Source organism: Belonocnema kinseyi, chromosome 6, assembly GCF_010883055.1.
Source record: "Belonocnema kinseyi isolate 2016_QV_RU_SX_M_011 chromosome 6, B_treatae_v1, whole genome shotgun sequence".
Taxonomy (NCBI): Eukaryota; Metazoa; Arthropoda; class Insecta; order Hymenoptera; family Cynipidae; genus Belonocnema; species Belonocnema kinseyi.
In genome coordinates this window covers 141,010,298-141,033,894 of record NC_046662.1, presented here as the reverse complement: position 1 = coordinate 141,033,894, position 23,597 = coordinate 141,010,298, and the positions used below count along the sequence as shown (strand labels likewise).

General features: G+C 35.5%; 1 protein-coding gene across 1 annotated transcript in view; it reads right to left on the bottom strand.

Annotated features, from left to right (window-relative positions):
- LOC117175630 (neuroligin-4, Y-linked) overlaps positions 1–23,597 on the bottom strand; it is a 422,620-nt gene that overhangs the window by 273,591 nt on the left and 125,432 nt on the right. The window contains exons 3-4 of the mRNA XM_033365339.1: positions 19,826–20,023; positions 17,545–17,660 (exon numbers count right to left, since the gene is read on the bottom strand). Of these exons, the coding sequence (XP_033221230.1) occupies positions 17,545–17,660; positions 19,826–20,023 (314 nt within the window). The remainder of the gene's footprint in view (positions 1–17,544; positions 17,661–19,825; positions 20,024–23,597) is intronic.

Below are 23,597 nucleotides of genomic sequence, written 5' to 3'. Positions count from 1 at the left end.
TCAAAACTCTTCGAAAAAATTCAGGCGTATTCCTTGGCTGATTACAAGAACTTTTTATTCTTGATGATTTTTCCGAAAAGCGCATCGTTTATTGTAAAAAAAATTCACGAATGTTTTCACAAAAATTTTGCCATTAAGACGCCATTTTGAAAATACTAAAACGAAAAATCCATCTTTGAACCACGGACACTCAAAGTTTAGACATTTATTCCACCGGTTAGTGAGATTCCAGGTTAATAACAGACTCGAAAACCTTTGGAAAATGGTTCACAAAAAAAATAGGCACGAAAAATCACGTTTCTTTTTTTGTTTAAACTGCATTTTGGGATAATAAATAAATTTTTTGAGGAATTTCATTGGCACCGTCGGAAAGAGGAGATCTTAAGCAATAAAAATATATGTGTCTCAATTTTTTCTAGTGTCGAATAGTCTTAGTTATTGGTCGTTGAAAAGCAGTGTACCGGTAGTGGCGTTTTGGCCGTTTAAGGGTTAAGAAGTTGTGTGAACACAGCGGGTTGCTTCGCAAATTTGTGTTTGCTGGTGACAAAACCGTACGTGACTTTGTAAACTTAACTCTTCGACCGGTAATAAAATTTAAAAAAATAATTTACATAGCCCATAATTCTCAAGTTTTTGACGCGCAGTTTATCTTAAAGCATTTAACAGAACGTGCAAATTATCAAAAAACGGATCCGGATCTCATTTAATCAGGGACAAAAATGATCCCAATGAGCGTAAAGCACACAACCCTTATAGATGGTTTAAATTACACAGGGCCACAAGATGCAATTGAGGTGGAGCAACTTTCAGTCTAGTTGACCTTTATGATTTTGGGGTCGCTGATCACAATCCCGGTGCCCATAGGACCCCAACGCTTCTAGGTAAAGGTCAAATGAAGGTCAAACACCATAATTCGATTGATGCAATTTTTTTGACCCCGGATTCTGAAAGAGAGGAAAAATTTTGCGTGCGATTGAACCTGACGTGTTGGTGAAACCGATCTCTGAAGATGATTTAGAGGTCATTTAGAGGTCAAATCCTTCTCTTGATCTCTCAGTTGATGTGTTAGCTATGAGCGGGTCTCGAACCAGTAGATCTTTATGTTTTTGGGGTCGCCGATCACGATCCCGGTGGATGTGATTTCGTGAAATGATAGGTTCAGAGCCTAAAATGAGAAATTACGTAAGTAATCATTTTACGAAATCACGTTCAACTGTTGAGCATTTTCACCGTAAGGGATGACCTTAGATTTGACCAATATGGTCATCCTCCAGGTCAAACTGAGGCCAAGGTTTATTACTTACATAATATGCTATAAGAAGGGACATTTGGAATTGACATTTTTTGCCTGCTCCCAGGGCACCTCCACGTGGTGACGGTGGGCAACGGGTCATCGGCGAGGACCCTGGGTGAAGGCGTTCAAGCCGTCATGGCAAGCACAAGAAAAAATAGCTCTACGATACAGGGACTCGGAAACTCAGTATCGGCGATTGGTCAGGGTGAGCAAGCGGGCCTGCAATCGTCGTCATCGTGCGACCGCAGCTCTAATTGTTGGAAAACTTGGCCCTTTTAGAGTCTAATGCTACAAGTTCATCAACAACCCCATGTTATCATCGATTAAACAACGTTTGCGTTGTTCGTGGGAATTACGTTATTACGAATCAGGGGAGGCAATTTACAGATACATTGAAAGCATATTACAAAAAATGTTTCAATATAGATACCAGTGGAATGCACAATTTTTGGACTCCAAAAATATTATACGTCACTTGCTTGCTGCGAATAACAGAAAAGAAGAAACAGATATTTCTTTCTGCTACGATCTGGCGAGAGCCAAAAAATCATGACACTGATTGCTATTTCTGCTAGACCAATACATCTGGGTACAATAGAAAGAATAATTCTACAATATTATATGCATCTGTTCAATCTGTTACTCATGCTATTTTAATCAGCATTGAACAGGTTGAAAGTGAACATCAGATATTTACTGACGAAGTCTCTTTTGAAACAGAAGCTAATGATACAGATAGAAGAATGTCATTTGAAGAATTCGAAGATCAGCAAAATGATGAGCTGAATGAATCGCAAAAATCAGGAGATGGTCAGCCCGGAAATTCTCATGGTTTTACTCAAGACAAGCTAAGTGATTTGGTTCAAGACACAGGACTTTCGAAAGAAATTTCCGAATTCGTAGGTTCTTGATGAAAAGAGAAGAATTTTTCAGCTCCAGGTACTCGAGTGAGTTTTTATAGTGATCGAGATCGTCCATTCCAGAAATTTTTCTCTAAAGCAAAGGGTTTGGTTTATTGCAATGTTGTTGAAGGACTGATAAATGAGTTTAAAAGTGTTCAATAGGTAGCTAGTGACTGGCGACAATTCATCGATTCATCAGTAAGGAGTTTGAAAGCTGTCTTACTTCACAATGGAAACATATATGACCCTATACCGGTTGGTCATTTAGTGATCTTGAAAGAGCAAGACAATAATCTGCATATTCTACTCGTTTGGAATAAAGGGAATAGGTAAAAAAAGAAACATTTCCGCATCTTTTTAATCACCCGGAAAATAAAAATTATTGTGGAGCTCCAGCAGCAATTAAATATATGTTATATGTGGGGTGATACCCAATCAAAGGCTAGCGTCGAGTGGCTGTTATCTATCGAGCGAAATCTAAATATTATTATCCTCCACGCTGGTAGAGCTCGAGTGCATCGTCTTAAAGAAGGCCATATAGTAGATGGCTTTTTTTAAAATGTAGCCTCGAGAACTCGTAGGGTATTTGAGTTTTATGGTTGCTTCTGGCATGGTTGTAAGCTCTGTCATCCCATTGGTAGAGATAAAGAACTTGAAAATACCGGAGAAACCATGAATAACCGATACAAAAAGACACGTGCGCGATCGAAGAAAATAAAAAGATGCGTATATGAACTCACAGATATATGGGAATGTGAGTTCAAGCGTCTCAAAGATACTGATAGCAACCTTAAAGATTTTGTAAACACCCACCCGTTGTTAATAATTAATAAAGTATTAAACCCTCGCGATGCATTTTACGATGACCGTACAGGAAATACGAAATGCTTTTTCGAGGTATAAAATGTAGAGATCATCGAGTACAAAGATGTATGCTCTCTGTATCCATACATCTCAAAAGTAGGAAAATTCTCTGTAAGGTCACCCAACTGTATATGTCGGGTCAGAAGACTGTAGGAAATTCACAAGTCGAGATTTAGATCTTACAAATGTCGAGGGTTTAGTACTTTGTACAGTTTTACCTCCGAGGAAGCTTTATCATCCTCTCTTGCCGATTCACTTACACGAGAAACTGTTGTTTTCCCTCTTTCGCACATGCTGTGAACCTCTCGAACAGAGAGAGAGAGAGAGAGAGAGAGAGTGATCGCACGAAGATGAGTCACAGCGTGTGTTTGAAGGTACATGGGTTTCGGATGAATTAAAAAACTCTGTGCAATTGGGCTACAAAATTATTGATACCTCTGAAATCTGGCAACATGAAGTAGTGCAATATGATCCAATTAGGCATAACGGAGGTTTTTTGCAGGATAAATCAATATGTTATTAAAGATTAAACAGGAGGCAAGTGGTTGGCCATCATATTGCATTGATGAAACTTCAAAGCGAGAATACATTCGCCGATACAAGTTGGCGGAGGGTATTAGGCTTGATTGGAATGAAATTATAAAGAAACCGGGGTTGCGTTCCGTCCCAAAACTGTGTCTTAAATCTTTCTGGGGTAAGTTTGGACAGCGTAATAATTTACCGCAAACAGACGTTGTACGCACGCGAGATAAATTATTACATTTCTTTTCGAATCCAGAAATCAAAGTTAAAGACATCGTGCCTGCAAATCAAAGCATGTTATACGTTTGGTGGGTTTATAGGAAAGAGGCCGCTATCCCAGCACCCAATGCAAATGTTGTCATCGCAGCACACACCACTGCTCAGGCACGATTAAAACTGTACGACTATTTGGAGCGGCTAGATCGTCGTGTATAATATTCGTACACAGATTCGAGCAGATATGTCACTCGCGGAACCGCTGATTAGTACACCCCACGTGCAGCAAATGGCACCCAGTTTGCTGTATGTAAAGCTAAAGATATCACCCTGAAATTCGATAACTCACAACTAATTAATTTCAACATTATTGGAGATCTTGTAGTACATAAAAGTGGAGCTATTCAAGTAAACTCTCTCTGTATGCGAACCAGTCGATTCCATCAGCTAGTAATCCAAAATGAGAAAAAAATGTCGGGTATCAAACATGAAAAGACTTAGGATAGAGAATTATAATTCTTTACGCTATGGATACAAATCTGACTAAATATCACGGTTTTCAGGTATTGATTGAATTATTTATTTATTATATTCCGTATTCACCACCCTGAAAATTGCTATGATTCATATGTCTAGAGTTGAAACAGGTATGCATGAATTAATTATTGATAAATGACACCGCTTTCAATGTTATTGTTTTTATTTCACAGATTGCACCAGTAATATCCTCATCACAGAATACTCTCCATCTCTGGACGACGATGAGGATATCAGCGATTGCTCGACCATCATCTATGACAGTGATGATGATGATAATAATGGTGACGTAGAGGTATGGACTCAGTCAAGTAGCTTGACACCAACTCAGAGAGTTAGGATTGAAAGGCGAAGCCAGGTTCGGACTCATCCCTACACGCACCATATTTCATCTAATTTTTTGATTCCAAGAAAATCAAACATAGAAGAGACACTTTCTTCCACATCCCGTTGTATATTTGTTCCTGAACCTAGTCCTGTCCCAACTTTACCCTCCTATGACGACTTTCCTTGCGATCCTCCTCCAACTTAAAAATCTATTTTTCCGGAGATTTTCTAAATTCGGTCGATTTATTGTTATTTCTTCGTTATATAATTAACGCTGCTAATTATAAAAATGTATATAAATATTTAATTAATAATTTATTCTTATTTATATTGCTATTTTTGATTTTTCTATTTTTATTGTAAATATTTTATTATTTTTTATAAAAACCTTTTTATATTCTATGTATACTGCATGTGTTTCACTCATTTATCCTTATCGTATCATATTAGAAATAAACTCGATTAAATTATTTATATTTAATTTATATCTTACTCAATATTTTCTAATTAAAGTCATTAAAGTAGTATCATAGGGGTTAATTATTCTTTCATCACTAGTCTAAAATCGAAGAAACCGTAAGTACTCCTTTAAATATGGCGTCATAAAGTCTACGAAATTCCTTCAACCATGCATCAGTATACTCTTCCGGGAAAATCACTCTATTATTTATCTATTTTTTATGTTCCTTTCCTAGACTTTAAGTAAACACCAGCGAGCGGCGAGACGAGACCCAGACAAACATCAGGAGTCAATGAACTCGCGGAGTAGTTGAGAGGGAAAGCGCCAGTCTAGACAGACGGCCGCGGAGTGGGGGTAGTCTGTCTGACGCCCCATAGTTGCTCCTAACTACTGTTATAGTCGAGATTCATTCCTGTCGGATCTTAAGTGTTCCCGGAATATCTGCAATGATTCATATTAAAAATAATCTCATGAATTCGAATCTGTATTATACGTCTTCGATAAACATCAATTTCTCGCGATATTCGCAATTAATTACTTTTTAAATTAATTCTGTTTGACACTTTTCTGTTAAAAATGTTTCAATATATTGTTTTGAAATTTTAAGCAGGTCTAGATTACATAAATCTCATATGAAAAATGTTTGTACTTATTTACAGTTGCTAATTGAAGGGAGACAAATTCTTGTGACATTTTTGTAGAAAGTTTTGAAATGTGAATAATAAATAGAATTCCTAAACCGCAAAACTCCGAATAATTTGAAACTCTCTACACTTATTTATTCTGTCGCGCTAATTACGAATATGACAATAAAAACTGGCGCAAATTCTATTTTTATCTTAGCCAATACGCAAAATTTGTTGGAAATTGTTTGGTATAAGATCTCATCCAGAAACATATTTCTCGTTGTAGGCGTTTTTCAACGAATTTTATTTTCTGAGAAATTTGTAATAAATTTTATTAAGTGTAACAAATCTTAGTACAGAATCGGCCATCTTTTAACTTTGGGGTTTAAATAACATTATTTCTGTAAGCAGTCACAGGGATGCCGTCCCGACACCTATTGAAAGTTGGAAACATGTAGGGGTTTGAACAAAATTATTTCTGTAACGAGTCACATTAATGCTTCCCCCCCCCCCCCCACGAGACGTTGGAAAGATGTAGAGGTTTGAACATTATTTCTCTTACTAGTCACAGGTGTGTTTTTCAGTCTTCCACGAGACTTTGGAAATGGGTAATAGTTTGATCAACATTATTTCTGTGAGCAGTCACATGGTTGCCTTTCCGCTTTCCATGAGACGTTGGAAAGAGGTAGGGGTTGACTAAATTTCTTTCTGTGACCCATCACACGAGTGCCTTTCTGCGCCCTCGAGACGTTCGAATGAGGTACAGGTTTAACCAGCATTATACCTGTGATCAGTCACAGTGGTGTTTTTGCGCTCCCCACGGCATAATTTCTTTGACAGTTATTGGACTCAGATTGTTGAACTTATTAAATTTTAATAGCGATTTTCTTAGAAACTATTCATTTGTACTATGACCTAATAGGGTTTCCATTGCTTTCAATGTAAAAATCAAATTTAAAGCAACTTGAACTATGATTTTCGTAATTAGCGATTCGAAATACATAGATGTGTGAAGTTTAGAATAATTAGGATTTATGCGCTTTTGAAAAGTCCAACCCGAATCATCACGCATCAATAAATAATTGCGCTTATCTAAGTTAACAGGACTTTAAAAAACAGTTATTTACTTTTAAAACCTAGAATGCCAATTCTTTAAAAGGCCACTAAATAACTATTATCCGTTATTAGCACATTGCATAGAGCACATTATCTAATATGTTTCTACAAGTCTGGATTCTAGACGGTGGTTTGTACTCGGATATTTATTATTTGCATAGCAAATAGCAAGAGCGAAACTTTATAAAAAATATCTCTTGTAGATCGCAGTATTTATATATGTCTTCATAGTCTGAATGTTCCACTTAATTGAGTATAGTAAATATAAAGTTTCTTAAAGCTCTGGAGGCTTTTACGTACACATCCTCATCGTGGTACTGGCGCTACGTACTCAATTTTTAAAAGGCATTTTTAATTTCTATTTTCTGAACCACCTTAAAATAAATAAAAACCTCCAATCCTTTTTTCAGACATTTTTCTCTATCTCGCGTTCTTATGCTAAGAATGAGATTTTTGACTTTATATTATTTTTTTATGGATAAAGAAAAATATAATACAAGTCTTTTTCAGATTTTTTACGCGTATCGCGTCTTTGGGTGTAAATTTAAATGTTGGTTTTTCTGCATATTCCTTACGAGAAATAAAAACTAAATGAAGAGTCCTATTTGAAAATGGTTAAAAGATGTTTTTAAGATTTTTTTAAAAGCTAAATTTCTCTATGAGCCTTTTTTTTCGTATTTTGCGTCGTTTCGTTGAAAATTTATATTTGTGATGTTAAATTTCGTACAATTCTAATACTTTCTTAATGATAAATGATAACAATATAATAAATTATTACTAATTTGTGGGTTTTTCTGGGTGAGTACCTTTTTTCTACCAATTCGTTTTCGTGTCTTCTGTATTTTTTGCACTCATTGTTAATTTTAATTTTTAATGTCCTCAGGAGAAATGGTTTGGATTTCTGAGTACTGCAAATAAACGTACATAAAAATTTTTAACATAAAAAAATGGTCCCAAAAATTTTGCAAATTCTCTAACTTTACATTCTTATCCTAAATGACTTATTAACGAACTGACCCTTTCTTTCTGGAGCAAAAAAAGTGTGCCAAAGATCGATTTGATCTAATCATTTTTTCGAGAATATGGACAGACATTTTTTCGAGAGAACAAACAGACAGACGGACGCCATCGTAAACACTTGATATTTGGATTAAGGAGGTTTCAAAACCTGAAGATCCGTTGAAAAACTGTGGTGTCAAATTTTGGACAATTCTAATACTTTCTCAGTGATAAATGATGAAAATCTAAAAAACAATTAATTTTTAGTATCTCAAGAACTTGATACATGCCGAGGTGTATCACACTGATTCAGAATCAGAAAATCATTCTGTGTAAGAATCATTGCACATATTTCGTGGAATTCTGGGATCCGACAAAAATGTGTATGACATCAGAAATTGTAGTGAAAGACAGAAAAATTCTTCAAAGTTTTAGTAATAAAGTGATGTCAGTTTCATTTCCGTCAACACAAAGTTTTTCTCGGAAATTCAAAAAAATTCGTGTTTAAAGGGCCATTTTTGTAATTATTCATTATTTTTATCAGTAGTGCTAAGAACACAAAAACTAATTATTTCGTTGCTGGATAGAATTGTCTAGCTGATTTCTATAGCTGTGATGTAATATGATAGAAGTTTTATGATTTGAAAATTGTGCCATGTGTTTAAGGATATTTCAATGTGTTTTTGTAAATAGCAATTCAAAGTTTAAAATAATTACGCCAATAAAATCTGACGGGGTATAAATTAAAAAAATTTCGCTGGTCATTTACTAAAATTGGCTCAAGTTCAGAAAAAATGAGAATAGACTCAGACTAAAAATAAAAAGACGATTTCGGAAAAAATAATTATATTTTTAGGAACCTAAAATCTGGTAATTTTGAAACCCAAAGTTGAAAATGAAGAAAACAATCAAAACTCAAAATTTAATTTAATTTGTATTATCATTTAATATTTTAATCGGTGAACGAAAGGATAGGTTCGAGCACGGTAGAGAGTCTGCACGTGCAGCCCGTACCATCACGATTCCGACGAAAAGTCATGCGATGTAGCTTAAAGACAAAGAGTTGGAGATCGAAAATGAAAATATTTTCGAATTCTTTAACAACAATAAAACTAATTGAAACCTTAGTTAAAATTCCTTAAGCAAAGCTGGAATTTTTAATTGTAAAACCAGATTGAATATTTAAATAACGTGTCCCATCTTTACACATTTTAACGAGATTAGAAACTAAATAAAACTCAGGTCGGTTACAGTGAAGAACATAATGGCCAACCCAACTAACACAAAGCAACTACGATATCTAAGATTCGTAAGGTTCCGCTTAATTTCGAATTCGAAACAATAATTTAAATAATGTCATTACGTGACCAATAACACAGGACTACGAAAAAAGTTTCATGTGTGAGAGATCAGACTATGGTATCTCTATGTATTTTTTGGTTCTGAATACGAATCTGGCCTTAGTTTTCCCCCAACTCGTCAGGGTTTCCCCCCAAGCGCAGGAAATTCCCTAGATGAGCTTTTTCGGGTATGAAATTACCATTAGTATTAAAATCGTCTGGAAAAAAGTCAGGTATAATATTTGTATACAGTTTGGTGTACTGTTATGACTTTGATATAAGTCATCTCCTAGTACTTCAGGTTTTCCCCCTAGATACGGAGCATTATCTAGAAAATCAAATTGTCAGGTATAAAATAAGCCTTACTATTGAAATCGTTTGGAAACATGTTAAAGCATGATTTCTCCTGGCGGACCGAATGAATGGAAAGAATACGCTACAGCGTACCCTTATATTATCCACATAGTATACCTTCCGTATCATACAAAAAAATTTTCTTTTAATCAGCAAGATGGGAATTTTCAATTTTTTCAATTTTTTTATGCTGCAGAAAAAACAATTGCAATTATTCCGTGACCTTCATTATTTTTACTGAGACGCGGAATATACTGTTGAAAATCAGCTTTATCAGTATACAATAACTTTTGGTATTAAAATTATCTGGAAACGGGTCGGCCTGATATATTCATGCATATTAGTTTACTGAATATAAATCTAACGTTATTTTTTCACTAGCTCCGCAAGATTTTGTCTTGAACGCGAAAAATTTTCTTCAAAATCAGCTTTCCTAGGCATAAAGTGAACCTTGATATTGAAATTGTCTGACAGCAGGTCAAAACATAATTTTTTCATTAACTTTGGTGCATTAAATACTAATATGACATTGATTTTTCCCCAGTATGTCAGGGTTTGTCCATGTATAGAATCACTCTGGCTATTCAATTAATCTTTTCGATAAATTAAATATACAAGTTAATATCATGCCAGAAAAAGTTAATCATCTGGCAAATTTTCTGCTTCTAGGGGGAAACTCTGACATGCAAGGGAGGAACTATTTCAGATTTATGTTCAACGCACCGAAATATATTTCGTATTTGAAGAAGCTGATTTTATAGAAAAATGCCTGCGTCTAGATGGAAACCCTGACGGGATGGGGGAAATCTAATTTCGGATTCGTATTCAATGAACCAATCGTATATTATATAGCAAGGAGGAGAGCACTGTATTTTCAAGGCCCGAGTCATGAAGACGGCTCTCCTCCATGACATGAACTGTATTTTTTTGGTAGAGACGCACAAAACGGAAAGTGTGCCCTGCTGGTGGGTGATTGAACGGAGCTCTCATTCTTTTTGGCAAAATTAAGCGAATGTAGAGGCAATAAAAAGGAAACGTAGGACTTAACCATTCTTGCATTTTATAATACTTATATTTTCGAACATTTAAGATGATTTTCGGATCATGAAAACAACCAGAAAATAAACGAGATAAACAGAGCTATCGGAGCTATCATTTCAGATATTACCAGCTTTCATCAATTTGTTATCCTCGCTACGCGACGGCCATGCGCTTCCTTTAAGTTTTTAGTTTATAATGTTGGATCTGATACCCTAACACCACTGCTCTACTGTGAGGTTCAATATTACATATGCAGGTCCACGTACGCCGCTTAGAAAGAGAGATTTTAGGTTTAATACGCCAGCAGTAAAACACGCTAATTTCGTGCGGCTACCAACACACAAAAAAAATACTATGAGTACACTGAAACATTGGATGTATTATGCAAATAATTTTATTTTGAGTCATATATAAAGAATAAAATATTTTTGACGTAATATTGTTTCTTTATAAATTGCATTATATAATTTCCGCGCAAAATGTAGTACTTGTGGTCATTCACAGTTATTTGATATTAACACAAACAATAACTAGTGTCAGATTTAGATTCAGTGCACTAAAAAACATAAAGGTGTCATGTTTTGTCCTGCTTCTATATTATTGCAATACCAAAGGTTATTTCATATTTTCATGAAGCGCGCCAAACTACATGAAGATATGAGGCTCTGATCTTTTTCCAGTTGATTTAAATGCCTTTATACTTGCAAAAGATGATTTTCTAGGATATTTTTTGCCTCACGGGGAAACCATGACGTGCGAGGGAAAAATAATGTCAGATTCGTATTAAGCGCACCATATTTTGGTGCGTTGATTCTCTAGGGAAAGCTGATTCTCTAGGGAATTTTTCGCATCTAGGGGAAAACCCTGGTGTGCTTGGAGTAAAATAAGGTAAAATTGGTGTTCAGCAACCCAAAATACATATAGATACCATACTCTAATCTTTCGAAAACGGTATTTTTATGTGGGACTGTGGTATCAAAAATATGGTGTCAACTCAATATGATATGTCCAAATACACATGCTACGTCCCAAAAGCGAATAATAGCTCAATAGATTCTTGTTGAGCTTATATTAGAAAAAATACGGAAACAACATCGACTATCAATTGATTAGGCGGAGCTTAGATGAATCAAAAAGCATCTAATAAATTAATTGACATTACAAATAATCAATCTTCATTCCAAGATTTTACTCAAATTACAAAGAGAATTCCAAACGATACCTTCTTTTGGGATAACGAATATTTCTCTGCAAAGGGCGCCACAGTCCAAAGAAATAATTTGAGACGATTAAACAACGAAACTTTTTAACGCGATTTCTTCTTAGAAAACCATATACAATTCATTTTAGAATCCGATAAACCTTTAGAAAGCACAGGGTATAACGAATGTATCAACCAACAAAGATAATAATTTTTTAGAAAAATGGAAGAAAGGGCAAACAATTGAAGGTTTATATTAGAACTAACAGCTCATAGCTCTTTTGAAAGTAAAACACAAGCAATTAATTCTAGTTATAGACAAGATGAAAGCGAGTCTCATGGTTTACAATCAGTTAAGTTCAATTTCAGGGAAAATTTGAAAAAACCCGTTCCACGTTCTTACAATTATAGAATTAACAAAATAAGAATTAATGATTTTAAATAACATGATACCGTAGTCTGTGAACGAAAAAATATCAATTAAGAAAGCTAACGGAATCACAATAAAATCTGAATTTCAGAAGCGGATAATTTTGCGTTAGAGAACACCATGAATTCTCCACGAGGAAAAGGGCACTAAATTTGTAAATAAAACATTCCAAGATTTAACCAAAAAATTCGATATTAGGGACAGGAGAACGTCCAAATATTAACTCCAAACAAACCCAAAAGAACTTTATAGCAGACACAATTAAAAAAAGAATTTAAAACTATATATAAAACGATCAGTACACATGGGACGGGCGCATAGATGATTTAAAGTTTGCAATAAATACTAGCAAAAACTAGTCGACACAATTCAACCTAGAAAAGGTTCAGTAAAATCTAAATAAAGCAAACCAGAAACAAGCTAACAATTATAATTCAAGATGAAGACCGATAGACTATAAAATAAGAGAGAGGGTACCAAAAACGGTAATAAAAATGGCAAACGAAGCAAAAAGAAAAAAGACAGGTAATCTTTACGAACAGTGAAAAGGTCCATAATCTTACAATAATAAAGATTTTATTTTAAGAATTTGAGGAACGATAACAAACATGCTAACGGACGTTCCCGAATTCTTCATTTGTAAAACAATTTGAAACGTCATTTTGCTGAATTTAATTAATATGTGTTTATTTTGAGGTTATGTGTGTTGCGATTGTCACCAGCTTTACTTCCGAGCTACACAATATTTCTGGCCGAAATCTTGGGAAAGGCAAAAAACATAGTGGTTAATGTCCGTGAACTAACCTTGTTTTTAGCCAATTAAAAAAGTTTATTTCATAACTTATTTCTAAGTGGCTACTGAAAACACCGGTACAACGAAGAGCTACAGTCTCGGAATGACAGGGAGTTAAAACCCGATTCTAAACGCTAAATAGTGCGCATGCATAAGATTTTTATTTAGCAGAATACATTTTGATGTTATTATGCCTCAAAAAACAAAAATTCGGGCATATCCGTTATTTTATTGTATAGCATCTACGAATTAAGTTTTTAAAATTTATAATTTCTGTTGACCAAACTCGGGAGAACTGAACCCGATTTAGCACTCGATGAAGTATTATATACCCTTAAACCACAATGTAAAATAACTGGAAAAATGAACATAATCGAGTTTAATTTAAAAAACTTAAATACAGATTATGACACCCCGGCGTAGGAAATATTGAAGACATTAAGTCAGAATATTTTTGTTTAAAAAGGGGAAAAATTGCATTGGATTAAGAGCATTAATGACACAAATAAACTAGAAAAGAACTCCAAGCAATACTTCGAACACACCTAATATGAAATGACTCTAATAAATAATTTGGAAGATAAGAGCATTTTAACTCCTGAGACAAGGCAGGAGTAACCTTTTATTTACATTGGGGCGTTATCTCTCAAGTGACCCACTCAAAAAGGAAAATTTGTGCGGTTTAAGTTATACTTATGGAAAATGTTGTGCTATTTAAGAGTAGTTTATAGGGGGAAAATGTTGTCATTCTGATTATTATTTACCAAGAGGGAGAGAGGGTGTAAAGTTTCGATAGAGTTTTTCACGTTCTTTCGGTTGGTCCTACGCATTTGTTTAATTTATGAAAATAAGTGTTGACTTCGGTACGTGGATGTACATTTTTTGGTTAAAAACACGATTCTGGCTGAACCTGTAAAAAGATTTGGATGTTTTTTTTAAAAGCTGATAAAATTTCAAACAAAGTTGTCGAGCCTGATTTTTAATTTAGTTTTTCATTTTTTTATAAAGAAATAAATATAACGAAAACATGTCATTTTTTCTATTTTATGTTCCCGGTGCTCGTTAATAATAGGAAAATTGTTGTAATTGCGGACGTTTCATAAATTTACATTATATAAAGATACTACATCATGATACAATAAACAAAAAATTTTTATAAACTATTTATTTGTTGAAAATGTGTTTTCTATAACTTTATATTAATAAAAGTTTTCGAAGTTATATTGCAAGAAACTTGAAGAAAAAAACAATATTTGAATGAAAGAAAGTTCTCTTAAGACTGTCCTTGTTAATGTTACAAACAAATGCATTATTCAGGCATTTGTCGTCAGAAAAATTTGTTTTTTCAATGACAATTTTTAAAAATTAGGAATCTCATGATAAGTTCAGAAAATGCATACTTTGTTGATGAATTTTATGATTTTTCACGAAATTTATTAAACAATTGCTTTATTAGGGCATTTGTCGACGGAAAAACTCGTTTTTTCTAATGTCAGTCCTTTTAATTTGGAACTTCACAATGATTTCAGTAACATTCATAATTAGTTGATTGATTTTTTGTTTTTGTTACAAAAATTTGATTAAAAAATCTATTATTTGGGCATTTATCAACGTAAAAATTCGTTTTTTTTTTCAAAGTCAGTACTTTTAACTGAAAAAAGTTCTTTTCTTTCATTCAGTACTTACAGTTGGCCAACACAAAAGGATTTTAATACAAAAAATGATTGAACAATACATTAAATATTTGTTACAAATAAATTCTATAACATATTAAAAGTTGGGACACTTCACGAGGCTAAATAAATTTCTATAATGTATGCGAATAACTGAAAAACTCTATCGAAAACGTACTAGACAAAATGTTTGTCTCCGCTATTAGAAGAGTTGAAAATCGCCGAAATAAACGATATCCACGAAAATCTCAAAATTTTCACCCCCTCCCGCTGGCTCCATAATGATCCGAATGACAACCCGCCCCTCCCACCATCGATAAACTACTATCAAATAGCACAACACTGTGTCTGAGTTAAACTAAAGTTGGGCAAATTTGACTTTTTGAGTGGGTCACTTGAGGTCACACTTGGTTCATTTATAACCTGGAACTTAAAAATAAATAATTTAAATTCGACAAATAATTTACAACTTTATACTCCAACAGGCAAATTCACTGATTACGAGACCGAAACATAATTATTAGCTACAATTAAAATAGTTAAAATCTAGATTTTCAAATCGAACTTCAAGATGAAAACAACAGAATTGCAAACTTTAGTTTGAATGATTTTTTGAGGTTATATCAGACCTGTAAGAAAAAATTAAGGAAAGTTAGGGTTTATACGTGAACCTGCGCGGAGGATTCGGTGTAACAGACTTGTTACTATAAGACAGGACTCGGGACGGCCCTGCACAAAAGGTTCCAAATTCTAATTTTCCTTCTAGTTCTTATTCTCATAATAAAAGATCAATAAAGTTAATAATGTCCGAGTAAAAAACCACTGAATAATGACGATCTTAATGAATTTCGATACTAGTAAGGCTGCGACACAGATCAATTAAAGAAGAGCTATACTGCGTTCGCTAGCAAAAGCTATTGGACTGGGCACCTGTGACCTATAGAGCAAAGAGAGGAATCTCCAAAGCGTCATTCAGCGAGATTCAGTCTGCGACTATGGCTTTCAGCAGCGAGTGAAAGAAGTTCCTTTTTCTTAAAGGAATCCGCGTCACAGTCATATTGCACAAAGCCGAAGAGGGTGTTTCTTCATCACGACTTTTCTAATAATAAAGCTCATAAAGAATGTGAATATTCAAAAGTTTTTCACTGAAGAATTATTATATTTATTAACCTCTCATTTCCTAAGATGAAACTGCTGAATCAAGACACTTCTTCCAAATAATATTTAAATTTGAAATCTCTATCCTGAACCCAGATGATTATTTTTACATTTTTAGCGCTACTGACTTTGACGAATATCAAAGTGTCTTCATTTTACAACCATAATTATTAAGAATGTTTCTATCTTTTACTAAAAATTTCCAATTTTTTCTTGTCGAATAGTAAACCTTCAAAGCCAGACATCAGATTTGTTACCCTGAATGCAGAAAGAGCAAGCGAGCATGCGGAAAGGTACGGAAAAGCGTTTAAAAAGCGGGAACGGATATCCCAGTAGAGTTGTACTCCCACCATTGAAAATTAAATTTTGTCGTTAAATTGTGAGTCCATCTTCAATATTACAGCCCCATAAAAAGTAGGAGTTCCGAAGAACCAGGCTTGTCAATTATTATTTATTTTGGGTCGTTCAATCCGTATCCAAAGTCGCAATGTAGAACAACTGTAGTTTCAATGTAGAACTACTTTTTTTTCTTTTTGTGGGTCTGTGCAATGGATAAAAAAGTGATTTTTGAGGTTAAAGAAATTTTGACTTTTAAAAAAAATTAAGAGCTAACTTGGGAGTTCCGACTTAAGATTTTGATTCAGCGACCTAAAACACATACGAATCTACTAGACTGGTCCGTCAAAACTCTTACTTTTCCCAGCTGAAAATACGTTAACAGGAACTACGGAGGATTCGGCGCATGTGCCTGTATACTAGCCTGCACACTTATATGTACAGGTATTCTTGACGGAACGTGTGCAGGAATTTGTTGAAGGAAAATGTAAATGTTTCTGTAAAGAAAGTTCTACTTAAGCTTACCCTTAAATGATCCTGTACAGGTTCCTACACAGTGTGAATTGAAGTGTGAGTTCCTGTACAGGAACTTGTTCATAATCCTTTAACATGAACCTGTATCGCAATTTATTCACGAGGATAAGCTAGTGGCTTGGCTCTATAGATAATGAGTTGGATCTTTAAGGGAATGGAAGCTAAGCAACTAAATAGCTTTCAGTCATATAAGGCTATTGGTAAGGGGCCATACACAAGATTCTGTACAGGAACCTGCGCCTAAATTTGCTTCGCAAGAGAACTGGTTCAGTGTCCTTCCAAAGATTCCTTTGTCGGTGCATATTTATTTCCAAATTCATGTACATATTCCGTCAACAAATTACTCCACAGGAATCTTTACAATTGCCTCTGCAGGTCTGTGTGCAAGTTCGTGTGTAGGAATATGTATAGGATTCTTCGAGTTTCGCGCACTGGAATTTTCAGCTGGACTGTTTTTTGTTTAAAGCTGTGGAATAATCGAAAAAAGTTTTATGTATTTCTTGACAGGTTTTAGCAACCGACTTAAAATTCAAAGATCTACAGCACTTTAAAGTGAACTGAAATGTTTGAAGTTCCAAAAGTCATAATAAGGTTTCTTCTACTCATCTAGTGAATTTCTACAATAACAAGTGACTTTTTCATGTTTAAGACGTCAGAAATGTTGTTAAAACCGATCGAGAACTCCACATTTAATCAAGAGGTTTTTAAACCGGTAAACAAAACCTTTAATTTTTAATAGTGAGAGTGCAGTTTCACAGGAAAGGAAGGGTACGTTACAGAAAATCAGTTAATTTTTTGTCAAAGATCAATATAATGCTAACCTCGGAACAGTTTAGGTGCTTGGAAATATGCATGGCATATCTAGCAGCTCCTCGTATTAACGCCCATGGTGATAATGCACTTCCTGACATTAGAACACTTCGATGAAACAATAAACCTACAAAAAATTATTTAATTTATCTATAATACTAAATTAATACCACTCAAAATTCACAATATATCCTAGTAGCAATTTGTAGTATGTATGATAGATGCCAGAATCTGGCCCTGCATCTGCTGCTAAGCTCTAGCAAAACAGACTAGGGCAGTGTAAAAAATGCTGAGACTAGACAGAAAGGAGGTCCTAACAAATAACGTATTCAGATTCCGATTTTAGATTATGTTTCTAGTTATTCAATTACAAATGGTTTAATTAATATTATTTAGTATTTTGCATTATATTTGAAGAAAATACGTAAACCTTTTAATTGGCAGGAAAGTCAGTTTTTGAACAAGTTTCCGTTACGTGTCTACCAACCTTGGACGTTATTTTAGAGAATATAATCAATATAGAATATTACGAAACATTTAAAGATACGTGCACTAACTAACATAACCTACAATCGTGGTCATTTTTGAAAAAGAAATACGAAGGTGAAGCGATAGAAAAGGTACTAGAAATATTAGGAAGATGAATTTCACATTTCATAAATATAAATATATTAATAAATGTTTTACTTTTACGTTGAAAAACATTTTTTTTCTGCAAAAAATTAACAATATACAAATTTTTATAGTTTCTTATAATTTAGTATCTTCTCCGCAATTTTTAAACGTTCCTACAATATATTCTCGTAGACATTTTCGATAATGACATAATATACACAAATTAACTTTTAGAAATACAACAGGAAGCTATTCAGATTATTTCAATTTTATCTGGCGTATTTCCTGAAAAATATAGGTAAGAATCTGGTACAAAAGATTCTTGGACCAAGATAGCACATGAATCTAGAACCGGTTAAGTAACAGGCTGCGACCTGATGCTTCTTTTTCTGGCGCACAACGGGCGCCAATCAACAGCTAGCTTGCTACTAGGGTACATAATATTTGACAGGCATTTTGCATTAGGTACTAAGGTTGAATAGAGGAAGTTCTTATATCATAAATATCATAAAAAATTGTATTGCTATATTAAAGAAGGAGGAAAAGTAAAAAAAAGACAAAGAATTGTCGCGCATAAAGCTTCCGATAATAAAACTCCATTAAAAACACTTAGCGTTCATCTTCATGTGTTTATTCTTACAATTCAATCGATTCAAGTTGTTGCAAGGCATAAAGGCGTGTGTCCTAAAAACCGTATATCACAGAGAAAACCAAAAACTGTATAACTTGTGCATGTTTAATTTTTTTTAAAGATAGAAAAAACCACTCTACGTTTATTAGACTTTATTGCAGGAGTGCCTAGCAGTACACACGCGATGTTATAAAAAAATTAGAAAAATATTAATACCAAATGACGGTATAGTCTTATTAGCGCCCATAGATCTGTTGTTTCCCGCATTTCGTGAAATAGTATAATATTCGCTATTCAACAGTTAGGAGAAAAGTCAGATGCCGATGCTAATTTCATCTTATCCCATGTGCACCGTTAGGCGTTCCGACTCTATTGCTTCGTGAAAAGAACTTGTGTAAACAAGCCAACACCTTCAAGAAACCCCTTCTTAAAAGTATGGGGTGTCCCCGTAATAAAATGTACGTCAATTAATTATTTCGAAGTGTTCTCGATAATACTTAATTCTTTCCAATAGAGGGGTTGTAATGAATTAAATTGAAAAATGTTACAATTTTAAAGATTTAGATGTAATTCAACCACAGGACTAAATAACAAAAGTTAGAAAACAGTATATGTGTATATGGAGGGTATGCATCACTTTCTTTTACGTCCGATACAAATTTGAACTTGGTCGACTAGATTTGTTTTATTTTTACCGTGGTAAAAACATTTCATTTCAGCTTTGTAGGCTTTCAAGACTCTGCGATTGACCTATTGATGAGCCTTTCATGATATTTCATGACCTTTCATGAAGTACTAATAGCGTTTTATAAAGTTAAAAAATAGGTGTTTACTTGTTTTATATAAGGTACATTGTTTTAGATATTTGGAATATAACAATACGATAATTTACAAAGATCTTTACCGCGAAAAACAAATACATTTTTGGGCGTTTTGATAGTCTCTTTAATTTTCTGGAAATAAGATTATTATAAATGAGGGAAAATTAGGAAACATATAGTGAATGTACCCATAGTACCTCGAAGCGTTGTTTAATTTTTACATACCTTCAGGTACAGCTTGGCTGGTCATAAGAAAGTTAACACAAGCTGCTCCAGTTCCATGTCCTACTAGGGTTACATTCCCAGGATCACCCCCAAAGTAAACTATGTTCTCATGTACCCAGTGTAACGCTGCAATTTGATCCATGAGTCCGTAATTCGCTGGAGAGCGCAAATCTGAACCGATATTAACATTCAGAAATCCTGAAAACAAAAGTTTTTTTTTTATATTTCGAATTTGATTCTACCATTTTTCAACTTAAAAACATATTCTGACAGAAGTGGTGAAAAGCGAATAGATATTTATTTTATATTTTTTATCCATAGTAGCTCCATCTTGAATGGTGAGGGGACAGATGCACATAAATACAGGCTTGGTTCGCGGCATGGACGTGTGAATCAGAAGGTCCCATCGTGACAGGCCACCGGGTAATATATAAGTAGTTAGTTGGCTATGCCCCTCACCCCCAGAACCGATCATGGCTTACCCCGCGCGACTATCATTCTATGTCCTCCTTATTTGTATGCGCATGCCTGGAGGGCATGATAGGTAGCATGGGTGTCATGCTGTGTCCCGGCGCCGAAGCCAAGGCCCGACAGAAAAAGGATGAGGGCGCACACATGAGAAGTTGGAAAGGGTTAGGGGTTTGAAGAACATTTTTTTTGTGACGATCCACAGTTGTGCCTTTAACCCCTACTAGACGTTGGAAAGCGATATGAGTTTGAACACCATTATTATTGTACGCAATCAAAGGGTTGCCTTACCGCCCCACTAGATTTTGGACAGTGGTAGTGGTTTGAGCAGCATTATATTTGTGATCATTCAAGGGAAGTATTTCCTGCCCACACGAGACGTTGGAAAGGGGTACGGGTATGCTGAACGTTATTTTTATGACCAGTGAATGGTGTACCTTCACGCGCCCACAAGATGCTGGACAGAGGTAGGGGTTTGACCAACATTATTTTTGTGACCACTCAAAGCGTAGACCTACCATCCAAACGAGAAGCTGGAAAGGGGTTGGAGTTTGACGAACATTATTTTTGTAACCTATCAAAGGTGAGCCTTCCCGTCTCCACGAGACGTTGGAAATGCGTAGGGGTTTGACCATTATTATTATGACTATTGTTACTTTTCAAAGGGGCACCCTAACGCCTTCCCCACGAGACGTGGGAAAGGGGTTGAGCTTTGACAGAAATTATTTTTGTGACCAGTAAAAGTGGTGCCTTTCCGCTCCCGCGATACTTTGGAGGAAGATCTCTTTTTGAGCAACATTATTCAGGGTTTGAGCAGCATTATTTTTGTGACCAGTAAAAGTGGTGCCTTCCCGCTTCACGGAGACGTTGAAAAGAGGTAGGTATTTGTCGAACATTATTTTGGAGACCAGTAAAAAGTGTGTCTTCGTGACCCCTGGAGGCACTGGAAATGGTAAGTGGTTGAACTGACATAATGTTGGTGATCATTCAAGGGGTTGAATGCCTGCCCCGAGACATGTTGCAAAGGCATAGGAGTTTTCCATGCGTTATTTTTGTTACTAGTGAAAGTGGTGCCTTTCCGCCGCCACTTGACGGTTGAAAGGGGTGAGGGATTGTACAGCATTATTATTGTATGCAGACAAAGGACAGACTTTTCCCCAATGCGAGACGTTGGAAAGTAGCACATTATTTTTGTGACAAGGCAAAGGGGACGCTTGCCTTTCCCAAAAGACGTTGGCAATGGGTCGGGGTTTAAGCAGCATTATATTCGTGACCACCAAAAGAAGTGATTTCCAGCCTTAACAAGAAGTTGGAAAGGCGTAGGGGTTAAACGAACATTATTTTTTTTACCAGTAAAAGTAGTTCCTTTTCGCCCCCACTTGACGTTGGACAGAAGTAGCGGTTAGACAAAAATGCATTTTGCGACATCTCAAAGGAGTGCCTTCCAACTTCTACGAGAGTCTGGAAATGGATAGAGGGTAGACCATCTTTATTTTTCTAAGCATTTAAAGGGTAGACTTTCCGCCCACACAAGACATTGAATAGGGGTACTTGTTTAACGAACATTATTTATGTTAACAGTCAAAAGTGTGACTTCTTACCCCCACAAGACGTTGGAAATGGCTAGAGGTTTGACAAATATTATTTTTGTGACCATTTAAAGGGTAGCCTTCCAGCACTTGCGAGTTGTTTCAGAGGGGTAGGGATTTGCGAAACATTTTAATTCTATTAATTTAAAGGGGAGCCTTCTCGCACCCGCAAGATGTTGGAAATGATTAGAGGTTTGAACAACATCATCTTTGTGACCTGTCAAAGGCGTGCCTTCCCGCCCCCACGAGACATCCAAAAGGGGTATGATTGTAACGAGTATTATTTTCGTGACCAGTAAATGTGTGCCTTTCCGCCACCTCGAGAAGTTGGAAAGTTAGAGATTTGACCAACATTATTTTCGTGATTAATCAAAGGGGTGCCTTTCCGCCCCCAGGAGACTTTTGAAACATGTAGGGTTTTGAACAACAATATTTTCGTGACCAGTCAAAGGGGAGTCTTGCCATCCGTACTAGAATTAGAAAATTATTAGGGGTTTGACCGACAATATTATTGTGACCGTTTAATGTGTAGACTTCCAGCCCAAATGAATACAGACAAATGATGAAACTTAACGAATATTATTTTCGCGCCAATAAAAGGGTTTCCTTCCCACCCCACGAGACGCTGACCATGGGTGAAGGTTACTACCAGCATTACTTTTGTTAGCATTAAAAGGGTAGAGTTCCTGTTGAAGCAAGATGCTGGAGAGGGCTAGCTCTTTAAAAAATATTAATTTTGTGACGAGTAAAAGGTGTGCCTTTGCGCCCCCACGAGACACTGGAAATAATTACAGGTTTAAAATAACATTTTTTTGCGAACATTCAAAGAATAGCTTTCGGCCTACATGAGACGTTCAAAATGTTAAATGTTTGACCAACATTATTTTTGTGACCAGTAGTAGGAGCGCCTTTTTGCGGCCCACCAGCCGTAAAGAAAGGGTAGGTGTTTTTCGAATATTATTTCTGTAAACAATTAAAGGTGAGCCTTTCCGCTACCACGGTACTTTTGAAAGCTGTATTGGTATGACCAACATTATTGATATGACAAGTCAAATGTGTGCCGCTGGAAATGGGTAAGGGTTTGACAAACATTATGATTGTGACCAGTCAAAAGTCTGCCACCCTGAACCCACGAGAAGCCGAGCAGTGTTAGGGGCTACTGCCAGCATTATTTTTTTGACCATTAAAAGGGTAAAATTTCCGTTAACATAAGTCGATGGTAAGGGCTCTGTTTGAGGAATTTATTTTTGTGACCGCTCACAGGGTAGACTTTCTGCCTACACGAGAAGTTGGAGAGGGATAGGGGTTTGACAAGCATTATATTCGTGAACAGTGAATGGTGTCTTCGCGCCTCACGAGACGTTGGAAAGGGATAGGAGTTCAAACAACATTATCATTATGACCATTCAAAGTGTTTCCTTTTGCACCATACAACATCAGGCAGTGGTTGGAAAGGGTTACAGGTTTGACCAAGATTATTTTTGTGACTATTTAAAGACTATCCTTCCTGCCCCACCAGACGTTAAAAAGGGATAGTGGTTTCTCGAAAACTATTTTTGTAAACAATAAAAGGTGAGCTTCTCCGCTACAGCGAGACTTTTGAAAACGGTAGGCGTATGACCAAATTATTTATATAACCAGTCAAATGTGTGCTGTTGGAAAGGGGCAGGGCTTTGAACAACAATATTTTCTTTATCATGAGACGTTAGGAAGAG